This window comes from Dromiciops gliroides, chromosome 2 (genome assembly GCF_019393635.1).
Source record: "Dromiciops gliroides isolate mDroGli1 chromosome 2, mDroGli1.pri, whole genome shotgun sequence".
NCBI lineage: Eukaryota > Metazoa > Chordata > Mammalia > Microbiotheria > Microbiotheriidae > Dromiciops > Dromiciops gliroides.
In genome coordinates, this window is record NC_057862.1 from 69,736,270 (window position 1) to 69,759,682 (window position 23,413).

Below are 23,413 nucleotides of genomic sequence, written 5' to 3' on the forward strand. Positions count from 1 at the left end.
TCCTCCATGTAAAAAAAATTATCAATATTTACAGAAAGGGGGAGGGGTTGCTTTTTATAAAAAAAACAAAACAAAACCACCCCCCCCAAAACTCCAAAGTTAGGGATCACATTCTATGAAGAATAAAAGGAAATAAGGCCTAGGGAGGATTTTTCTTTTTTAAAGACAGTGCAAATGCCATGGGAACAGGTTTTGGCTTGTTATCAGAACCCACCAGGTAGGTTCCTTACCATTCAGGTTGGGAACTCCTCTCATGAAAAATACATTCATGCCCCAATACCCACCAGCAAATGCTCCTAATACAGGACAAGGGATGCCTTGGAATGTTGAAGCACACACTGTTCTGCCAACTGACTCTTCAAGAGCCTCGGGAGTGGCAACTATGGCGCCTGTCCATTTATGAGAAGAGGGAACCGAAGCCCAGAAAAGTACCACATCAGGCTCACAAGGCAAGGTTGAGAGAACTCAGGCCTCCAGGTCCAGAGGCTGGTACTTTGATCTGTTAGCCCAGTCTATCTGCCTCCGTGATTGTCATTGGGTATGGGGCCTGAGGACAGCATGTTTTCTTTCTTTCCTTCCTTCCTTTTCTTTCTCTTTCTCTCTCTCCGTTCCTTCCTTCCTTTCTTTTTCTTTCTTTCTTCCTTTCTTTTTCTTCCTTTCTTTCTCTCTCTCTCTCTTCTTTCTTTCCTTTTTTTTTTTTTGCAGGGCAATGGAGTTTAAGAGACTTGCCCAGGGTCACACAGCTAGTGTCAAGTGTCTGAGGTCATATTTGAACTCAAGTCCTTCTGAATCCAGGGCCAGTGCTTTATCCACTGTGCCACCTAGTTATCCCTACAGCATTTGTTTTGATGTGCACCTGAAAAACCCAATCCCCATTCTGGAAGAGCTTCAGGCCACATTCGACATCAGATGTACCCTAAAACAAACCTCTAATTTGCCCAGACAACTTTGAGAGTGGATTGAAAATTCTGAACTGGCACGAATCTCATGACTGGTCCCTTGGAGAAACCAAAAGGGATTCTGGCTGCAAAAGCAATGAAAGGTCATAACTTTAAGAAGCTGGAGTGAAATGCCTCTAATCAGGCAAATTCAAAAGCAAAGCAGGTGTACAGGAGTGGGCAATTGATATGAACACAGATCCAGACCTGGAAGGGATCTCATTTTATGGATTCCATAACGGACTCCAGAATGAATGTTCCTTCCACTGTACCAGGAATCATGAAGCAAGGAGTAAAGCCTTCTCCACGTCATAACCAAGTTGCTCAGACATCCTGGCCTTCTGATTGGGGTCTCTCCCTACCTCTTCCCTCCCACCCCCAACCCCACCTGAAGGGATCCAGCAACAGGGCATCGTGTTTCTGAAGCTCCCCACCTGTAGTCCCTCAGCCCAGCTGCTGCTGTTGTTCTCCTACTTTGCATTTCGAGAGCATCCTTTCTCTAAGGGATCCGATGTCCTGCCCAAACAAGCCCTCCTATAAAGGAGAATTCTCACAAAGACTAGGAGTCAGTTTGGTAGGCAGATTAGGTTTATGTAACTATTCAGGGGGAGAGGAAGGAGGGGATAGGAACCTAATCAGTGCAGCTTTAGGTTGAGTGTTGAAAGGGGTAGGGGGGAAGGGAAGAAGCATTTATTAAGTGCCAACTATGAACTGGGCACCGTGCTAAGTGCTTTACAAATATTATCTCATTTGAACATAATGGACAAGGAGTTGATCCCAATTAGCCAAGCCTTGCTCTTTGGATGCAGAAGGATGTAGTAGTGGTGACAAGGATCAAAGAAAGAAGAGAGGAGAGAATTTTGAGCCCCATTGTAAGGATAGATTATTGCACTGCAACTGGGGAATTTCCATTGGAAATAATGACTCACAGACATGGTTACTTGAAGGCATGAAGTCAGTTTGTCCTAGATGCCCCTGCCAATAGCACATGCATGTACATTATATACATACCATACCAGCGTAACATAAAAAAAGAAAAAAAAAACCCGGGGAGATCATTATCATTTCTACAACTACACAACTAATACAAACAATACTGCCTAAAAACACACACATAAACACAAAACCAAACACATTCAGATTTGTACTTTGCCCTGCAGAGAAACTCCTTCTGATATGGTATAAATATAACATACGAGACTAGGAAGTTTAACTTATCAAGATTCATTCGGGATAACGGGAGGCACCTCACTTATGGTTTTCCCTTCTTGGGCCATGCCTGAGTTACTCCACATAACCCCACGTCAGAAAATTTTGGTATATTTGTATGCACGGGGCAACACCAGGCACACTCCCCCTTACACACATGCACACTTATGAGGGTAATGTGCTCTGAGATAAAACTATCCTTTCCCAGAAAGCCTGCTTTCTTTGAAGATGGCCAATGACAAAAATCAAGGAAAAGGCTTGCTTCTTTCTTTTTCATCAACCACAACCAATGGAACCGAAAACGATTGTGGACTGAGGCTTGATTGGATCAACGTAGAAACCTCAGATGTGATTTTGATCATTTGAATGAAAATCTCTGCGGTTGGAGAAAGGGCAGAAGCAATGCCATCCAATTCACCCTATCAGGGGGCATGCTGCCCCGTACCATATGAAGAATTCTTGATCGTGCCAATAGGAACTGGGCATGTGGAGCAAGGGAAAAAGGGTGGGTCAACAGGACTGACTTGAAAATATTTGGGAGAGAAGTAATCTCCTTGTTAGAAGGAGAAAGTGTTTGTTTCATTCACAGCTCAGAGAGCTTTTCTCACCCTCCCAAGGAAAGCAGACCCTGTGAATTTCTGAATGCTCTATTCTGGAATTGTGAATAATGAGGAAACATTAGGAGTGGATGAGTCATCCCGGTATATAAATGATTTAATTGGGTATATATGGGGACCTAGGTACCCCCATACACATCAGGGCAGATACCTGGATTTACCTACTGATAAATCCACTCAATGTATGTGATATATAAAAATATTTCATATAGTAAGTTGACACATGGTAATTTTTTTTTGCTGACCAGCAACAAATTCCAATATTTTTCAGCTGTAAACCAAGACTCAATAAATATGTTGAATTCAGCAAAGAACTGGGTTTTGTCAATCTTGGTTCCTTTGGAGTTTTAAAAGTCAGGCTGAGGGGGTGGGCGGGACGGTGGGGGTCCTGGGGGCAGCCGTGCAGGAGGGGGGACAGGAGGCAGCTGCCTGGAAGGAGGCTGAAGAGACGTTGGAGGGGGAGGAGGGCCTCGGGGGGCGTTGTTGAGGGGCACGCTCTCGTGGCTGGGGGGTGGTCTTGGAGGTTGCTTGAAGGCAGTTGGTTTGCCATCAGATTTTACTCGGGTGAAGTTAATGCACCTTCCCTGTTGGGGAGAGAAAAAGCCAATAGTTAATGAAAATGAATCAGGGATCAGCCATTGTTACAGTGGGAATGTGAATGAGTGAGTCAAGTTGGAATAATTCCCAACTGATGAGCCCTGTTTTCCTGGAGTGAGGCAGGAGCAGGGAGACCTCAGTTCAAGTCCTGTTTCAGACAAGGCTGTGTGACCCTGGGTAAATTATCGAACCTAAAGACTATAACTTACAATTGAGTGGCTGTTCCATACTGGTGAAGGGAGTTTCCATGCTGGGAAATAAAAGAATGGAAGTCCCTTGAGGACAGAGATTATTTTACTTTTATCTTTGTCTCCCTATAACCCAGTTCAGGGTCGAGTTTTTAGTAGGCAGTTGATAAAACACTTTTTGAAATGAATTACATCAAAGAGACCATCACGATGTTCTTGAAAACCAATCCTCAGCTCTGGTCACTTCCCCCAGTGCATTGTCAAGAGGTTTTCTATAAACAAAATGTTACTTCATGCCTGCTTTGGAAGCCTGAACCAAAGTCGTACGTCTGTAGAACAATAATCATTGTAATAATGGCTGACGTTTATAAGGTACTTGGAGGCTTACAAAACACTTTCTACAGATGATCAAGTTTGAGCCTCAGGACAGTTCTTCCAGGTGAACATTCATGTCAGCTGAGCTGTCAAACGGAAAAAAGAAGGAAGCCACAGAGTCTGGGTGCTACAGATCTCTTTCTCAGTGAGGGAGAGTGGAGAGAGAGCTGGCCTTGGGGTTGGGAAGACCTCAGCTTAATTCTTGCCTATGGCACATACCTGCAAGTCACTTAAACTCTCAGTGTCCTCTCAATCATCAATCAATCAATCAGTCCATCTACAAATATCTATTATGAAATTACTATGTGCCAGGCACTGTGCTCTGGGCTAGGGGTAGCTGGGCTAGAGGTATCAAACACGGCCCATCACTCTTTTTTTGTTTTTGTTTTTTTTTTGGTAAGGCAATTGGGGTTAAGTGACTTGCCCAGGGTCACACAGCTAGTAAGTGTCAAGTGTCTGAGGCTGGATTTGAACTCAGGTCCTCCTGAATCTAGGGCCAGTGCTCTATCCACTGTGCCATCTAGCTGTCCCGGCCCATCATTCTTGAATACTACCTGAACCAGATTAAAATGTAATTGGGAAATACTCAACAAAATAAAAATGTGGCAAAGCATAGTGTTAATATGTGATCACCTCAGGTAATATGTAGCCCACAGGGATCCTTACGTTCAGATTTCTTTTGTTGTTTAGTAGTTTTTCAGTCAGGTCTGACTCTTTATTGTTGTTGTTGTTGTTGTTTTGTGGGGCAATGAGGGTTCAGTGACTTGCCCAGGGTCACACAGCTAGTAAGCATCAAATGTCTAAGGCCACATTTGAACTCAGGTCCTCCTGAATCCAGGGCCGGTGCTTTATCCACTGCACCACCTAGCTGCTCCAGGTCTGGCTCTTTGTGACCCCACTTGGGGTTTTCTTCTCAGAGATACTGGAGTGGTTTGCCATTTCCTTCCCCAGTTCATTTTACATATGAGGAAAGTAAGGCAAACAGGGTTAAGTGACTTGCCCAGGGTCACCCAACTAGTGTTTAAAACTAGATTTGAACTTAGGTCTTCCTAACTCCAACCCAAGGCTCTATGCACTGCACCACCTAGCTGTACTATGTTCAGTTTAGTGGCCCCTATATCCATCTGAGTTTGATAGCATTGATCTAGGCAGTTCTCTAAGATGATAAGTTACAGAAGACTTGTTAACCTGCATTAGGAGGTTACCTCCCCCGAATGGGAGTACCCAACACTAATGAAATCACTGGTTCACTCCCCTTATCCCCATCCCTCTGAAGTATCCTGGTTGTGTGATCTGGCCAAGACACCTACCCTCTCAGTTCCCCTAAGGCCATGGTCTTAAGATTATCAGAAGCCTAACAGGGGAATGTCTTGCAGACTCTCATCTCGCTGCCTCTTGTATACGTTGGCTTTGAGCTCTAAGCACCTCTCTAAGATGACAAACCGAAGAAAAGGTCCTGAGAATGCATCCTCACAAGGTGGTTCCAAGTACTCAAGAAATCGTAGATCAAAAAAAGCCTCCCTGGGGCAGCTAGGTGGCCTTGCAGTGAACAGAGCACGGGCCCTGGAGTCAGGAGGACCTGAGTTCAAATGCAGTCTCAGACACATACTAGCTGTGTGACCCTGGGCAAGTCACTTAACCCTGATTGCCTCCAAAGAAAAGAAAAGAAAAACTCCCTTAAATCTGATAAATGCATATTTATGGGGACGTTGTCTTTTTTGTTGCCATGGGCCCCTGTGAAGCCTGGTGAAGCCTATGTGCCCCTTCTCAGAGGTATTATTAGATCACTGTTCTTTTCCTCAAGGAAAACAGGGGGAGAAAATGAAGAAAATAATAACAATAACAACAATAATAATAACAACATTTACATAGCACCTTCTATTTGCCAGACCCTCCATGACGAGCTTTATAATTATGTAATTTGATTATCACAACAACCCTGGAAGGTAGGATTTATTATAATCTTCATTTTATAGGTGAGGAAACTGAAGCAAAGAGACTCGCTTAGGGCCACATAGCTAGTATCTGACAATTACATACATAAAAGAGCTGGCTGGCTAGCTAAATATTGATATAGACACACGGTGTAAATGGAAGGTACACCAAGAGGGAGGGCCTTAGCAGTGGGGAAGCCTGGGAACTACCTGCAGATGGTGGGACTTGAACTTAAGAGCTGAAGGAAGCCAGGATAAGGAGGGACAGGATCCCAGGCTCAGCCAGCAAGCCAGCAAGAACAAATCCAGTCCCTTGGCAGATTTCTTGTCTATAGCAGGCCCTGGCTCATGACTCCCTGATCCTCCTATTTGGTGTCTAGGAAAGACCCTCCCTTGTTGAGCCTTTCCTCGCTCTAGGTCAGTTACCCCAAAGGCATGACTGCCTGGCTCTTGGAGGCCGCTGCTCCTCTTCTCTGAGTCAGTTGGGCCTGCATTTTTAGAAGAAGGCTCTGAGATTACTGTTGAAAACACAAGAATGATCCGCTGCCATCGGTGGCCAGTCTCCTTCATCTTTCCAAAGTCTGTTTCCTCACTGGCATCCTCCCATCACTCACTCCCTTCCTTCTGTCTCCATGGCTGGGCTGGGCCTTGGCAGCTTGTCCCATGGCAGGCCCAGACTCTAAATTGAAGCTGCAGCTTTACCTTGCTGATTCTCCCTAAGAGTACCCAGTAAGTAGCTGTGGTCTAGAAATTCTGGGTTTCTTCGGCTACAAATTTGCCTCTGCAAGCAGTTTTCCTCTTCCTTTTTCTTTTTCTCCTGCTCCATCTCTGAAAACTATTCATTATGCTAATAAAAAGGGCAGCTGGAGTCTAGGCCAGGGACCCGGCAAAGTTAGGCCCTGCCCTGAGCTCAGCCCCGACCAGGGGCCAGGCCCATACGTGTGTTCCTTTTGGTACACGGGGAAGAAACCACATCTTTTCTTCTTTCACTTCAGCTCTGAAAAATGGGCCCCACACCTGCCGGGGAAAGAGACTGCACCCTGGGCTCCCCAGTCCTTCCAAAAACAATCTTCAGGGCCTGTGCCGTGAATAGCGGGGAGGTAGGGAACCCATCTGCTGTCAGCAACCAGGAGCGGGAGAAGAGACCAGTGGCAGCAGATCCTCTCCTGATTTTCCTACACGGGGTTCAAGACAGAGGGTCCACACAGGAAGGGAAAACATCTCCAGGTCTATGTGTACGACCTTCAGACCAGTGCTACGGGAATCCACGGAGCTCTTAGCTCCAGACTGTGGCCAATGTCAGAACAAGGAATAAACAGTTATTACGTTGCTCTGTTTCCTCTGTGGTGACAAAACGACTAAGTAGCACATTCTCCATTCCAGTGTCAGACAGGCTCCAACTCTAACCCAAACCACACTTGGAGGAAAAAACCCCAAAAACCAACAACAAAAAACTAAACCTATGGCGGCAGTTCACTTGAGTTTTCAACTCTGGAGGCTAAAGAGGCTGGTCTCTGAGATAGGTATTAGTCCTGTCCTTGTGAGGCGGGAGTTTGGCTGAGGGTCAGATGAGTTAGCTGAAAGTCCTACTACCCTTTATAATCTAGCCCCACGCTCCCTGCAGATATTTCCCTTTACTTCCCCTCACGCATTCTAACTTCTAGACAAAATGGTCTGCCTAAAAGATGACATTCTATCTGCAAGTTCCCTCCCCTCCCCTCTCCTGGATTTCTCTCCTTTACCACTGCACAAGAGACTCTGAGAGTCTCATGAGCTTGAGTCCTGATTCACCAACTGCTTTTTGGAAGCTTCTAACTGGCTGTCTCATAGGCACCTCAAGCCAGATAGAACTCTTTCCCTTGCCTTTGGACCATCTAGCTGATTAGGATTCATTACACCCCATTTCTGTGGAAGTTGAGTCAAGACCTGATTTTGGATCCTGCCTCGAATACTTACAAGCTGTGTGACTCTGGTAATTGGAGCTCTCCAAACCCCAATTTCCTCATCTGTATAATGGGGATAATAATAACTCCTAACTCCCAGGATTGTTGGCTGAGATAAGGTCGTATATGAAAAGCACTGTGTAAAACTTAAAACCCTATATATAAATGCTAGCTATCATAAGCTCCTTGGAGTCAGAGACTTTCGTTTTTGTCTCTGTATGCTTGGCATTTCTCCTAATGCCTGAAACATAGTCAGAATTTAATAAATGCTTATTGAATTAACGGAGTCGCAAACGTGGTGGGCCTCAGTTTCCTTATCTAGAAAATGACAAGGTTGGCTTACATGATATTCAAAGTCCAACTGGGTTCTAAAAATGTCGGCAATTCTGATTCTAACTCCACAGAGTTTAGAGGGTGTTTAGAGATTGTCCTCTCAGTGATCTCACGATTGCTGCAGAGAACTAGCGCAGGGTAGGGGCCAGGAGCCAGGCCAACTCTTGTTAGCTCAGGCCTCCACCTGGCTCTTCTGTTTAGGGCCTCCGAACCATTTTAATGGCATAAAGAGAAAAGAGCCAAAGGTTAAATGAAATAACACTGAAGGAGAAAGACCTGAAACAAGGTGGCGTGGGGAGAACCCTGGAGGGTGTCCCAGCTTCCTCCAGGTGAGTGGGAGTGGCCTCAGACAAACTGGAAAAGACCTTGATTTGGAAAGGTCAAGGTCACCTACTGACGACGGGCCACCGGCCACGGCCAGTCGTCCTGATCTACGTCTTGCCATTGGACTCTGATGACCCTGGAGGAGAGAGTGAGGTGGGTGACTGCTCAGCGCTGCCTCACTGGACTGCCAGTCACGGGCAAGTCAAGGCCTCGCCCTGGTCATGCCATCAATTCCAGAATGAAAGACAAACAACTGCGACAGGCCCAGACCAAACCTGAGCCCTCTGCTTTGCTTTCGTCTGCTGGTATTTTACAAATGTCAGGTTTATCTCTTTCAAAGAGGAGACTTTTTTCCCTGTTATCACACCCAGACTCTGTCTGGAATCCTTCTTTTTCTCTTCTGCCCCAGCACCTTGCTTATAGTAGGCACTTTGTCCATGTTTGCAAGTTAGACCGGATCAGATTTTTGTGCCGATTAAGTCATCGTGAAAGTTCTCCCAGGGATGTTGGCCTTTTATGCCTCATCTTGAATGGGGCTATGATAGAGACTTTCCTTTGTTAGAGGAATTTTAAACATGAGCCAGCGGGTAGTGGAGGTATATGGGTAGGGCAGGAGGGCAAGGGGCAGGAGCTGTTCTTTGTAGGCCTTCTAGAGTCAGCACTTAATAGGGTACTCGCCACTAAACAGCTGGATGCTACCAGATGTGCTATGCAGTGGTGAAGAGTGAAAAGAAAACAACCCTCTCTAGTCAAACAACAACAACTCACACACAGCATTTGTATTTGTGCTTATTCATTTTCTTGCAGTCATCTTTGACACTGGTAGTTATTCCAGCAGCAATAAGAGATTGAGATGGTTCAGAACTATTCAGTTATCATCCCCATGGTAAATGAATATGCATGATAATAGCACAATGCTAACATTTACATAGCGCTGGAAGGTTTGCCGAGCAACTTACATATCATCTTCTTACATCTTCACAACAACCCTGGGAGGTGGCTGTTGTTATTATTTCTACTTCACAGCTGAGGAAACTGAGGCTGAGTGGTTAAGTGACTTGCCCAGGGTCACATAGCTAGTGAGTATCTAAGGCAGAATTTGAACTCAGGACTTCTGGATTCTAAGTTTCCTTCCTCCTTCCCCCCACCCCCCTTTCTAACCACTGTGTCACCTAGCTACAAAGGTCATACTTTTCTGAAGGATACCTACAAATAAGTGATAAAGCGAGCCTTAACACACACTCCCATCACCAACAACCACACACAGTCTCTCCCCACCCCACCTAAAAAAACCTTACAGAAAGCATTGGTATAAAATCACAGTTCATCCTGATGACCCGAAGACCCCAAACTGAGCTCATCAGGTGCTGCATTCCTCCTCTGGGGGAGTCAGCATCACTGAGGAAACAATTCCCTAAGTCCTTTCTAAAAGCAAGTGAGCTTTGGCAAGCCAAGGCAGGCCCTTGGAATCACTGACCCTTTGTGAGATCTCTTTGCTACATCCTTTGTCCAGCGAGAGGCCCAAGATGCCCCTGCATTTTCAGGTACAAACTGACTCTCCTCGCACGCAACCTGGGGAGTGTTTCTTTTGGGTCTTCCACCCACCTCCCATGCTGCCTTTTGAGGCCATAAACCAGCTTTGAGAATGGGCAAAGAGCCTTAGAAAAGGGCGGCCTTTTCTCTTGCCTGACTCCCTGGAGATGAACTTTGGTAGGACGTGATTGGAAGGCATCTCTTTGGCATCTTACTGGACACAATGGCGCCCTGAAAAGTCGCATATCTCTAATGTTTCCTTTTTTAACTGCCCCCCTCCAGGGTTAGCTTGGTATTTAAAGCAATTCTGTGATAAGAAACAAAGAATAGTTGGACATTTATTTGGTAAATATGAACCTTCCAGCAGTGGGAAAGAGACGGATTTTAGAATCAAAGATCTGAGTTTGGATCCAACCTCCATCATTTTTACCTCTATGACCTTGGGCAAGTCGCCCTCAGATTCCCCATCTGTAAAATGAGGGAGTTGGATTGGGTGACCTCTAAGCTCCCTAAGGTCGGCTGGTATGATCTTATGAACATTTTTCCTTATCAGATTTGCTTCAAGGAGGATATATTTAGAAATATGATGAAAGATTTCCCTGGAATAATGGGAGAGGAAAGGGAAGAGGGAGAGCCCTGATAAAAGCATCAAGGGGTCACAGATAGAGTTGGAAGGCCCCTCGAGGTATCCGCCATACCCACCCCACCCCACCACAGGTGAAGAACTGAGCCTCAGAGAGAGGTGAGATGACTTGGACAAAGCCACACTGTACCTCACTGCTGTGGATTACCTGTTTTCCCTAGGATCTGCCATCTTCTGTTTTTTCCTTCTCATCCTCTGGTATCCCTCACACCTATGTCCTGGGCACATGGCAGGATATAAGCAACTTGAGGTCCAGTCTATATAATTTTTGTCTCTATATTCCCAGCCCCTCCCATAGCACCTGACACATAAAAGGCTCTGATTGATTGACTGATGTGGGGCCTACCCACACCCTATGTCCGGCTGCTGTGGGATCACCCGGGATCCATGCTCCCTCAAGGTGGTTTATTTGTTCAGCAGCTTTCTAATTTTCTAATTCCACATCTGGGAGATGACTCCTTCCTGTGGACTCATCCTATCAGGTCTTACCTCTCTGTAAAGCAATTAGGGGGCTATAGAGATAGCCCCACATAAAGCAGGGATGACCTCAAGTCTTTAGAAGAACTGCAGGTAGCAGCCGCCACCCAACAGTTGGCAAAATATCCATCCAGCTTGGATAGATGCTTGGTGCCAAGAAAAGCCAGGTACCATGGACTCTCTGGGCAGATGTCAAGCTGACTCCTTCAGTGTGCTGGCTCTAGTCTTTCTGCCATCCTCTTCATTTCTACCTCCTCTCTGTCTGCAGAACACCAAGCCCCACATATATTCATGCTCCATAATCATCTGTTCAAATGGCTTTCCCTTCAGTTACAGATTCAGGTCAACCTGAGGCAGCTGGCAGCTTCTTCTACCATTTTGACTCTCAGACCAATTAGGAGTTTCAAAGGCCACACACTGGGCTATGTCATCCAGCTTGGTTCCTGACCTCTGAGCCAGCTGGATATAGAATGGTGCTTGCTCATGAAGGAGTAGAACCACTCACCAACCTCCTGACGACAAAGCCAAAGTACTAGATAGAGACCCATGAAACAAACTTTCCCAGGAGTAAGCATCAGATATTTTTAAGCCAAAGAGAACCCACAAAGGGTAAAATCAACCAATCCCCCCCAAAAAAACCCAAAACAAAAACAAGCCATGAACCAAAAAAAGAGACATAAAGAGAGGCAGGTACTGTATTCTAATCAAACAAAAATTCAACTTAGCAAGCATTTATTAACTTTATTATTGTGCAAGGCACTCTGCTGGATTCAAAGAAAAAAAAGAAAAGAAAAATGGTCCCTGTCCTCGAAGAGATTACATTCTCCTGGGGGAGAGAAAGTGCAAAGAGGGTAAGTGAAATAGAAGAGCTGGATGAAAGAGAGACTTTTAGCAAGTGTGGATTAAGAAAGGATTCCTATAGTATGTGGCACCTGATCTATACCTTGAAGGCAGGACTCATACACTCCAGGCTTAAGAAGTTTCTGGAGTTTTCTCCTGCCTCTAGGATAAAGCACAAACTTCTCTATTTGGAATTTAAAGCCCTTCACAATCTGGCTCCAGTCTTGCTTTCCAGGTTGATTACACATCACTCCCCATTACTGACTTGACCTCTGGCTAAACCGGACTACTTACTGTTCCCCATACAGAACATTCCAGCTATCCCCTCTGGATTTTCACACAGAATATCTCCTCAAATAGACCTCCTTATCTTGGCCTCTTGGAACTGCTAACCCCCATCAAGGGTTAGTTTAAGTGTCCTTTAGGAGAATTTTCTTGAATTCCCTAGTTGTTAACCCTCTGCCCACTCCCAGTTACTTTTTAGTGTGTGTGTCTATACATATATACGTATGTATACACACATAAGCACAGTATTACATGCAAAAGTGAGATATTCCTTACATACAAAGAGCTTATAATGGGCAGGGGAGAGGAGAAGAATGATATATTCCCAGAGAAGAAAATAAATATAAAACATATATACACACACATTATACACACATATATGTATATATATATATATACACAATTGTATATGCATACATGTATATGTATATATAATATATGTGTGTATGTATGTATGTTTGTTTTGTATTTATTGGGGCTGGATTTGAACTCATGTTTCCTGACTCCAGGCCCAGGGCTTGGGCTACTGGGCCACCTAGCTGCCTCAGACAGGATTCAAAGGTCTTTTCTCCCTATGTAGGAGATACATTCAAAACCTCCCTACCAAGCATTTAAATGCTAGTGAAAGTGTGAGACGGTACACAGGGACACAGATTTCTAGCTGGAAGAGATATCTATTCTAAACCCTTTGTTTCCCAGATGAGGAAACTGAGGCCCTGGGATTAAGGAGCTTACCCAAGGTCACACAGACAGTAAAGGTCAGAAGCAGGATGTGAATTCAAGTCCCCCAACTCTAGGGTCTGCTCACATCCTCCAGTTCCACCGAGAAAGCAATCACATCTCTCACTGGATCATGCCAGTTGGATCATCCCCATTTAAAGTCACTCACCAGAGCCAGCTTCTAGGCCAACAACAGCTACTCTGTCCATAGCCAATTCTCTCTGGTTTCATTGTAACTTCTGCTAAGAAAGCAGGGCTGTCCCAGGCACCCCTGTCATTCACCGTGTAAATCAATGGGAGCTGTGCACGGCACAGAGGTGTGCCCTATGCTTCAGCTCAGGTCAGCACGAACTTTTAGAAGACATCTTTTCCCTACCCCTTTGTTGACATTCTCTCTGTCATCCCTTGTCACATTCTCCCAACTGGCTTCTGAAGCACAAGTGTTGAAAATCCCACATCCCACCCTGCCCTACCTTGGCCTAGAACCTTGACAACAGTTTCAATCTGAGCACACCAACCCCCAGAGTCCCTGGTTAACATCATAGTCTAGGCCGTGGGTTCTTAACCTGGGGACTGGAGATAGATTTCAGCAGGGCCATGAACTTGGATGGGGAAAAGAATTACATCTTCTAAACTGAAATTTAGCATTTCCTCCATCAGGAATGTAGGCCACAAAACAGTATTCTGAGAAGAGGTGCCCAGGTTTTACTAGATATAGAAGGGGTCTGTGTCACACAAAAATGTGAAGAACTCTTGCCCTGGGCAGAGGACTGGGGTTTGAAGGCTGAGCTAACAGACTGAAGCGACTTCAAATCTCTTCTCAAGACTGTGGCAGGAATGCTTTGGCGTTCTTTGTTCTCTTCCGTGCATGGACATGCCCCTGCACTGGCTGTGTCTGGATGGAGGTGGTTTGGTGGGAGGGACCCGGTATATGGAGTCAAGAGGATCCTTCTTCCCATACTTCCATACTTGGTTGTATGGCTCCTAAGCCTCCTTTCTGTCTATGACTTATGATCTACATTTCTGACCATAGCTCTTATTCTACAATGTTTTCAGAATATGAAATGAAAAAAACCCCATGATGATGGTTTATTCTGAGGCAAAAGCAATTTTTTTTTAACCATTTTCTGCCTTCTTTTACTGAAGGATATAACTGGGCAAGTTAACTTCTCTGTGCCTCAGTTTCCATCTCTGTAAAATGACAGGGTTGCGCTCAATGTCCTCCAAGGTCCTATCCAGCTCTAAGTCTATGAACCATGACCAATTATCCCCCTTCCCTCTATCCAAGGGTATTCCAGTCAAATGAATTATGCTGGGAAAGATAGACCACAAAAATTCATACCACAATCAGACCAATTTGACTATGTTTTAGTGGTCGCTAACCATCTTGTGACCTTGGGTAAATTTAACCTAAGTCTCAGTTTCCTCACCTGAAAAATGGGTATTATTTCTGTTTGCCTGCCAGACTATGTGGTTGTGGGATATAAATGGGATGACCTCAGTGAAAGTGTTCATAGAACTCAGTGGTGTTTGTAAAAATGGAAAATAATATGATCCCACTGTGGTTGCCATCCATATTTCTACTTTGTTGTCAGATAGAATCCTGTAAGATCCTTCAGTTAAAGAAGGCAGAAAAAAGGGGTAGGAAATTGCTTTGCTTCAGAGTAAACCATCCCAATGATTGTTATTCCATTTCATGTTCTGAAAACATTTAAAAATAAGAGCTACAGTCAGCAATACAGATTTAGACTTAGAAGTAAAAGGGGCCTTAGCAACCATCAAATGAAAACTCTCCCTCCCACCCCCATTTTATAGATGAAGAAACTGAGGCACAGCGAGGTTAAGTGAATTGCCCAATAGTCAACCAACCACCTAGTAAGTTTCAGAGGCAGTGTTTGAACTCAGGTCTTCTTGATGCCCAGAACTGTAATACCGCTTGTATTTGAACCCCTTAACATTCCTTAACAATTCCCAGCACTTAGCTCTATGCCTCTTACATGGTAAGCATTTAATAAATGCTTGTTGACTTGACTTGATGCCTCCCATTTTATAGATAAGGAGATTGAGTTTCAGAGGTATTAATTTTTTAAAGATATACTATATTTAGCGTGTAAATAATGGAAGTTGAGTTCTATCTGTGTTTATCTTGTGTGTGATTGCTTGCTTGCTTGTCCTTAAGGCTCCCTAAAGTACAGCTGTCCACCCTAGTCCTTAAATCCTTAATCCCTGGAGAACTCTGTGAGCAACACTTCACTCTCAACACAAGACTGTGGTTAATCCCTTGCTTGATCGAGGCTGCCTGGTCACCGTCTCTACAGGAGCCAAACACTGGTTTCCAAATGTAGTCAGCCTCCATTCACCAGCCCTTGAATCGGGACCAGAGAGACTGGATCCACATTTGCCAAAAATCTGCCCATGCTGCCGAGCTCCACACCAGCTTCCCCTCAGCACAGCATGACTCATCAAAGCCATCTCTGCTTTCTCTGTCATGGCCCTCACTACCCTGCAGCACCAGGGTTGGAAATGAATATGTTCCCCCCGGGCTTGACTCCATCTATTCCCCCTTGATGCTAGGATGAAGTCTGCAGAGATTGCAGACTACCCTGCAATGTGCTGTTCAAATCACACAAGGTGGAAGGATGCACGTTTTCCAGGGGGTGGATTTACTTTTGCATGTTTCTTAAAGGACTGTGATGGATGACTGGCTTATCCTCCTTACAGCCTGTATTTTAGTCATTTTGGATTTTCTAGTTTGCTTTGTTAAACTGATGGGGAATGCGGTGGGCTTGTCTTCCACTTTAGCTTGTTTTAAAGGCTAACAGTCTAAAAAACAAAACCCAATCCCTCTTCGATGATCATTACCTTCCATTTGATCTCTAATACTCAGTATGTCCATAAGGTCATAGATTTTGAGCTGTCCCTCGCATATTTCTCTGAAATACCAATTGACTTTGTTGAGCCTCCATTTCCTTAGCTGTAAAACGGGCATCAAATAGAAATTCTTCTGTTTGGTGTTTAAATTCCTTCACAAACTGGGCCCATCTTCCCTTTCCAGCCTTCCTGGTTCCTCATCTATAAAACAGGGATCAGACCGAAACTCCTCTGGATGGCATTGAAAGCTTTCTATAATCTGGCCCCTGCCTACCTTTAGACTGAGCGAGCCTTATTAATGCCCCAAATAGTCCAGCCACACTAGTTTTTTGGCTGATATTCAAACATCACTCTGCCTCCCTGTCTAGAATGCACTTTCTCCTCACCTTTGCCTCTGGGGGTTCCTAGTTTGTGTCAAGATTCAGCTCAAGCCCTACCCTCTGCGGGAGGCCTCTCTTGGTCATCCTTGGACAGGGGCCCTTAGCCCTTTCTGTGTTGTGGCCTGCATTGGCAGGCTGATGAAGCCGACGACCCCTTCTCAGAATCTGTTGTTGCTGTTCAGTCGTGTCTGATTCTTTGTGACCCCTCCCCACTATGGACCCTACTTAGCATGCCCCTCCTCAGAATAATAATTTTAAATATATGAAGTAAAATAGAGGATTGCAAAGGAAACCAATTATATTGGAATACAGTTATCAAAGTATTTGAAAAATAAGTTTACAGACCCCAGGTTAAGAATCCTTCCTCATTGCTAGTGCTTTCTTCCCCAGCTTACCTTGTATATATGCTTTATGTGACATATATATGCATATACTTTATAGATATTCTGTGTGCACATATTATATATGCATGCGCAAACATGTGCATGTGCATTATTACACACATGTATGCATTTGACTATAAGCATATAACATACATGTATGTGTGCATATATTATATAGACGCACATTTATGCATGTGCATATATTATACACACATATGTGTGTAGTAGGTATATGTGTATGTATTATATACATTACACACACATATAGATGTGTGTGTGATAATGCATGCTGCCTTCCCCATTAGACTGTAATCCGCTTGGGGACAAAGACTTCTACTTCCATCTTTGTATTCCCAGTGTCAAGCACGTAGTACGTGCTTGTTGATTATTCATCAATGGGGATAATAATAGTACTCACTCCTAGGGTTGTTGTGAGGATCAATTGAAATGTTATGCATCAAGTGCTCAGCAAACCTTTAAAGTACTAAATAGATGTGAGCCGTTATCATCACTGACCTGATGATAACAATTCCTATTTCGACAGTGCTTATGGCACAAAGTACTCTACTCTCTGGATCCTCACAACAACCTGGGAGTTGTGAGGGAGTACCAGCATCATTCTCTCTGTTTTACAAATGAGGAAGCTGCCCTGAGCTGGACACCCAGTGCCCCACAACCAATGAATGGTGGATCCAGGATACTATGGGCCAGTGCTCTGTCCTTTTATAGCTACAGATCTGGAAAATACCTTCTGGGAGCAGAGAATGCGACCACATTGCCCCGATTTTGTAGCTGGGAGAGCAAAATACCCCAGATAATATAATGTAATGTTAAGCATGTGTACTTGTTCTCTTTATCCTCCAGGGTTTCTCAAAGCAGGGAACTTGGCCCCCACAGGAATTTGGGCAGATTTCTGATGGGGTCACAGACACTGATCCATAGAGCTCTGGAGAGTGAGGGGCAGGAATCCAAAACTACAAACTCCACGAATGGAATGAAATATTATCTTCCTCAGCCTTCTGTTTTCTTTCTTCCTTTCCACTCTAACCCTACCCTCCTTTTATGATCTGCTGTAATGCCAAGAGGGAGAACTATGTTTTTTCTCTCCTTCTCCTCTCTTCTCTTTCCCCTCCTCCCTCTCCCCTCCCTGCTTTTGTCTCTCTCCCTCCCCCCTCTCCCTTCCTCCTTCCCTCTCAGTTTGGAAAGTGCTGCTATATTTGCTTCACCTTGGCCTTTCCCTCTAGATAGCATGCATTCCATCAAGTCAAATACCAATAGCTGACATCTTGATTAGACAGGATGGCTTGGTACTCATTTCTGTTCTGATATTTTCAAGTTGAATAGATTACTTAGGACCAGGAACCAGCATGTTTTTAAATTTATTAGCCTTAACCTCCTTTCTTTTAGCTTTTCTTCAGTCTACTGCTTCTTCCTCTGCAGGGGTTTTTACAAGACATATGCCTTACTGACAGTTTTATTTCATTGAAGGCAGAGAATTTAATTCTGACCAATTAGGAAAAGCCATTTTATTTGACAATTTAGAAATGATAATAACCATGGGAGAAGGTATTCTTATATTTGCAATAGCAAGAAAATGGAACACTTGACAGAAAAATTAGACACGCACCCTAGAATTTAGTCTCTCAACAAATATTGATTAAGCACAAAGTTCAAAAAGAGTATAGTAGTATGGTCAGAGACTATAAAGGATAATGAAGCTCACTAGGGATTAGAGATCCTTAAAATGCAATTCTTGACTATAAAAGCATAGATAATGAACATGAGAAAGGAGAGAAGGGAGAGATCAAAAGAAATGAGTATGGCTACACAGGGAACTCTCTGATGAACTCTTAGAAGCTTCAAAAGACATCTGAATTGTTTATGCCTCATCATGGTATCTGCTTAAATATGCTGGCTGAAGCTTCCCCAGGAGGTGGATTTTCCTGGGTACTTTCTGTGTACAAATGGTCAAACCTGCTCCCTTCCCCTCTTGGATTCCACTTGCATTGCATTTCTGTACCCTGTTAAAAGAATACTCTTCACACAGTAGCCACAACATCTCTCTTCCATTTCCAGAGCTATGCTGTAAGAACCTTCAGACAGTATTCCAGAACTACTATTGGTCAGTTTTGAGGAAGGGTGGCAAACAGGAAATGTTCCATAAGATGAGAAACCAAATAGCCATCAAAATCATCTTCCTAAGACCTTACTAACTCACTTTTCTGCTCAAGAATCTTTGGTGGTTCCCCATTGCACTTAGGATCAAATAAAAATTCTTTTGCCTGGCACTTAAGGTCTAGATTCAACCTACCTTTTCATAATGATTTCCTATTATTGCCCTTCTTGAATTCTCCATTTCAGCCAAATTGGCTGACTTCGGGCAAGGGATATCTCACTTTGTATTTTTTCCACTTTTGTATTTGTATGCCCAGCCTATCTAATGCCATGCTTGGCATATGGTAGGTACTTGTTGATTGCTAATTCCCAACAATATCATTTCATCTTTCAGCTCCATGCCTTTGTATATCTAAATAATGTTCAAAAACCTGCAGCAGTTTCCCCAAAGTCTACTAAATAAAGGCAAAATCCTTTAGCTTGGCATACAAAGCCTTCACAAGTGTTCAGCCAATTAACCTTAGCAGTTACATCTCCTGCATCCTCTCCTCCCCCATATCCTTCACATCCCAACCATACTGTATTATCCAAAGCTCCCTGCCAACCTCAGTGCTTTTGCCTTTGTTCATGCTATTTTCTATGACTGGAACTTCCTGTACTTTGTTTCTCTTTCCTACTCATCTTCTTTACCCCATCTCTGCCTCTTAAAACCCTACTTGTTCTTTTTGTTTTGTTTTTTGTTTTTTGGGTTTTTTTGCAGGGCAATGGGGGTTAAGTGACTTGCCCAGGGTCACACAGCCAGTAAGTGTCAAGTGTCTGAGGCCGAATTTGAACTCAGGAACTCCTGAATCCAGGGCCGGTGCTTTATCTACTGCGCCACCTAGCCACCCCGCCACTTGTTCTTTAAGACTCAATCCAAATGCTACTTCTCCCATAAAACCTTTTCCCATTCCTCTTCACCCACCTCTCAAGCTGGAAATATTCTTTCCTTTATGTGATCTCCTAACACCTCATTTCATCTGCTTTATCACACTCTAATTTGCAGTGTGCCTCCAGACTTCATCTAGATTGTCTGCTCCTTGAAGGCAGACATTGCATTTTATCTATCTTTCAAATTCCCCTAGAACCTAGAACAACATGCTTCCTCCTTCAAATGTAATGAAAGCACTCCGTAATTTGGTTAACCGACTTTTCCAGCCTTAACTACTACTATTTTTTTCCCCGAACCCTAAAATCCAACCAAACCATACTATTTGGGATCTCTGAAAAAAAAAAAAAGGGTCCCTGTATTACTGCCTGCTGCCTTTGCTTGTGTTATTTGCTTCATTTGGAAACTGAGCCTCTCTACCCAGTTGCTCTAGGCCCATCTCGAATTCTGTTTGCTCCTGGTACACCACAGGAATTCAATAAAAATTTGTTGATTATTGAATGGATAAATGAATGAACAACTGCAAAATTCCTTCTCTTCAAGGACCAAGGACTTCAAAATCCATTTTGATTACCATAATCAAAACACTGCATTTATATATCATTGTAGTGTAGAGCTAATCACTGCTTGGGGGCAGATAGGTGGTGCAGCGGATAGAGCACTGACCCTGGAGTCAGGAGAACCTGAGTTCAAATTTCACCTCAGAAACCTACTAGTTGTGTGACCCTGGACAAGTAATTTAACCCCAATTGCCTTAAACATCTGGGGCCATCTCTAGTTGTCCTGATGTATATCTTGTCACTGGACCCAGATGGCTCTAGAGGAATGATGTTGGTGACCTTGCACAGCCCTCCCTCACTTAACACCAATTCAGTGCAAGCTATGACATCACCCCCATATCACAGTCCTCTTTGAGAATGAAGGACAAACCAGAACAACAGCAACAATAATTACACAGATGTTTTTTCCATTATCATCACTATAACCCAGCGAGGTAGTAGTATAGGGTTTTATTATTATTCATTTTCAGATAGGTAAACTGAGGCTTAGAAAAGTTTATTGATTTGCCCTCATGGAAGGGCAAGGACCAAACACTGACTCGACAGATATTTATTGATTCCTCTAAATTTCTTTAGGCAGGAGATGGTGTCTAAGGTGGACTTTGAGGATAGGGCTGAGGGTTGCACATGAGCACAGTCACCAAGGTGGTCTAATTTGGCTGGAATGTAGTATTTATAAAAGACTAGAGTAGAAGGTAAGGTAGGGGAGAGAGAGAGAGAGAGAGAGAGAGAGAGAGAGAGAGAGAGAGAGAGAGAGAGAGAGAGAGAGAGAGATTGATTGGGGTTATACTATGAAAAGTCTTCAATGCTAGTTGTCCTCTGCTTCTGTTTTTTTTTTTAATCTTAATACCTTCTCCAGTAAGTTACTGGAATCAAAGTTAGAGGGTATCTAATTCAACTCCCTTATTTTACAAATGGAAAAACTGAGGTTTGGAAAGGTTATACAGAAAGTACATGAAAGAGTCAAGATTTGAACTTGGGTCTTTTGTCTCCAAAGGAAACATTTCCCACCAAATCACACTACCTCAAATATCTATCATAGGGATAGACTGTAGAGAACTGAGGTCAAACAGTTAGCAAACAGTAGAGCTGAGATTTGAGCCCAGGCCCCCTGACTTCAAATACAATGGCCTTTTCCTCCACTAGGAGGCTACAACAGAATTTAAGTTATTATTCAGAGTGAAGCAATGCCCCAACTTTTGTGGAGTGGGGTTTTGAAAGGACAACCTAGGTCTCATTGATGGAGTCTTGATAAACCAACTGCTTCCAGCAGTTGGAGGAGGGAAGGGAGTAAAGGAGAGATTTTCATTTTATAAAATTTTTAAGTAAACAAGACTAGTTCTGCTGGAAAAAAAAATGCAGTCTTTTTTTAGCTGAGGTTTTTGGTCAACCAAGGCTTTCAGAATTTCCTGTGATATTATGTGCTGAAGTGCAGAAATCAATGGATTTGCTGAAACAAGCAACTAAACAAGCATTTTGGAGGCATTGCCTCTTTCTTGCTCAGCTCAACACTAAACTTTCAAAATGATTTAACTTTCTGAACTTCTTTTGCACTTCAGACCATGAACATTCTTGGCTAATAATGAGAAAAAGGAGAAGTTTAGAAACAAATTATCACTGATATAGGAGAAGAAAAGGCAAGGTTCTATTTCCATATTTTCCAAGTTACTTCTACCTTTTCTGTTTTGGTTTTCCATTCAAAAGAATGAGAACATCCTGTAGGTGAATAAGGTGAAGGCTAATAAGATCATCACCATTTATGGCATGGAATGTCTTTTCATTCAAATAGCATTTATTAAGTGGGTGTGGACTCCATTGCTGATCCTGTAGGCCTGTTCGCTTTTCCCACTGCATATATGTATATATGGGTGAGACAGAACTCAAGGCTTAGGGAGGGAATGTTTTTATGTTTGGTTGCTGTGCTGTTTCAGTTAATGCCTCTGCTTTATCCTAAGTGTATAATCTGGATGACTATAAAAGTAAATATGTCATTGGGACTCTTGATCTATGGTTTACAGAAGATTCTGACCCACAAAACAACTATAACCTAAGATAGCTTTCTGAGATCCTGGGGGTTCTGGGCATGACTACTTTCTTGGAAGAATTACTAAATAGGATATTTATTGTAAATGGCCCAAACATGTGTCAAGAAGGACTTTTACTTCTGAGGAAGGGGATGTCCAAGGCTAATATCTACTGCACTTAGGGTCAGTGTGACAGACTGCTGCATCAATAGTCTAATGGTCTATGACTTCATCGATGTGGGTACTCTCTCCACCCCTGACAAAGAACCCATTTCTATGATACTATAGTTGAGAGTTGCTGTGGCTATACAATTTATCAACCTGTACACATTCTGGTGGTGAGTAAGAAATTAGGGTTAGGGATAGCATTAGGGTTAGCGACAGCAGGCTGGTCTTCTGATGGCAGATGTATAGACCAACAGTAGGGCCACATTCAAGGCATTTCCAGTGTGGGAGAATCTGCCAGGGATTATACTCAATTGACAGTTTTAAGGATGCTAGATTGCTTCTTTGACATGCCAACACATCAGAGTAGGATCTTAGTAGAGGCAGAACTAAAAATGGGGCTAATGCTCTGTCATATTAGGAATATCAATCCTGCTATGGGGCAGCTACATGGCATAGCGGATAGAGCATTAGCCCTGGAGTCAGGAGAACCTGAGTTCAAATCTGACCTCAGACACTTACTAGCTGTGTGAGCCTGGACAAGTCACTTAACCCTGTGTGACTCAGTTTCCTCATCTGTACAATAAGCAGGAGAAGGAAATGGCAAACCACTCTAGTCTCTTTGCCAAGAAAACCCCAAATGCGGTCACAGAGAGTTGGACACGACTAAAATGACTCAACAATGATCCTGTTGTAACCATTGGGATACTCTGTGCAATTCTCCTGAGACCAAAACCTTTTCTTCCTTATTGAGAAACAAACTTGCTCATCATCCCTTCAATAATTTCAGCCTCTCTCACTAAAAGACCTTAAAAGCTTTTTCAGAAAGTACACGAGAATAACTTCACTATCCATTAGGTACTAGATACTGAGCTTCTTCTGGGCGTCTAACCCTTTGCAACATTGTCTCTCTCTAAGCAATATTTGGATAAGATCTCAGAAATCACTTGTCTAGCCCCCTGAACCCCAGAGAGGGTGAGGGAATTGCCCAAAGTCACACAGGTAGTATGTGACACAAACCCTCTGGTTCC

General features: G+C 43.6%; 1 protein-coding gene across 1 annotated transcript in view; it reads right to left on the bottom strand.

Moving 5' to 3' along the window:
- Window positions 1-720: 720 nt before the first annotated feature.
- Window positions 721-23,413, bottom strand: part of ANTXRL (ANTXR like) — a 97,965-nt gene continuing 75,272 nt past the window's right edge. Inside the window, exon 18 of the mRNA XM_043980149.1 lies at window positions 721-3,348. Coding sequence (XP_043836084.1) covers window positions 3,112-3,348 — 237 coding nt within the window. The 3' untranslated portion in view covers window positions 721-3,111. The remainder of the gene's footprint in view (window positions 3,349-23,413) is intronic.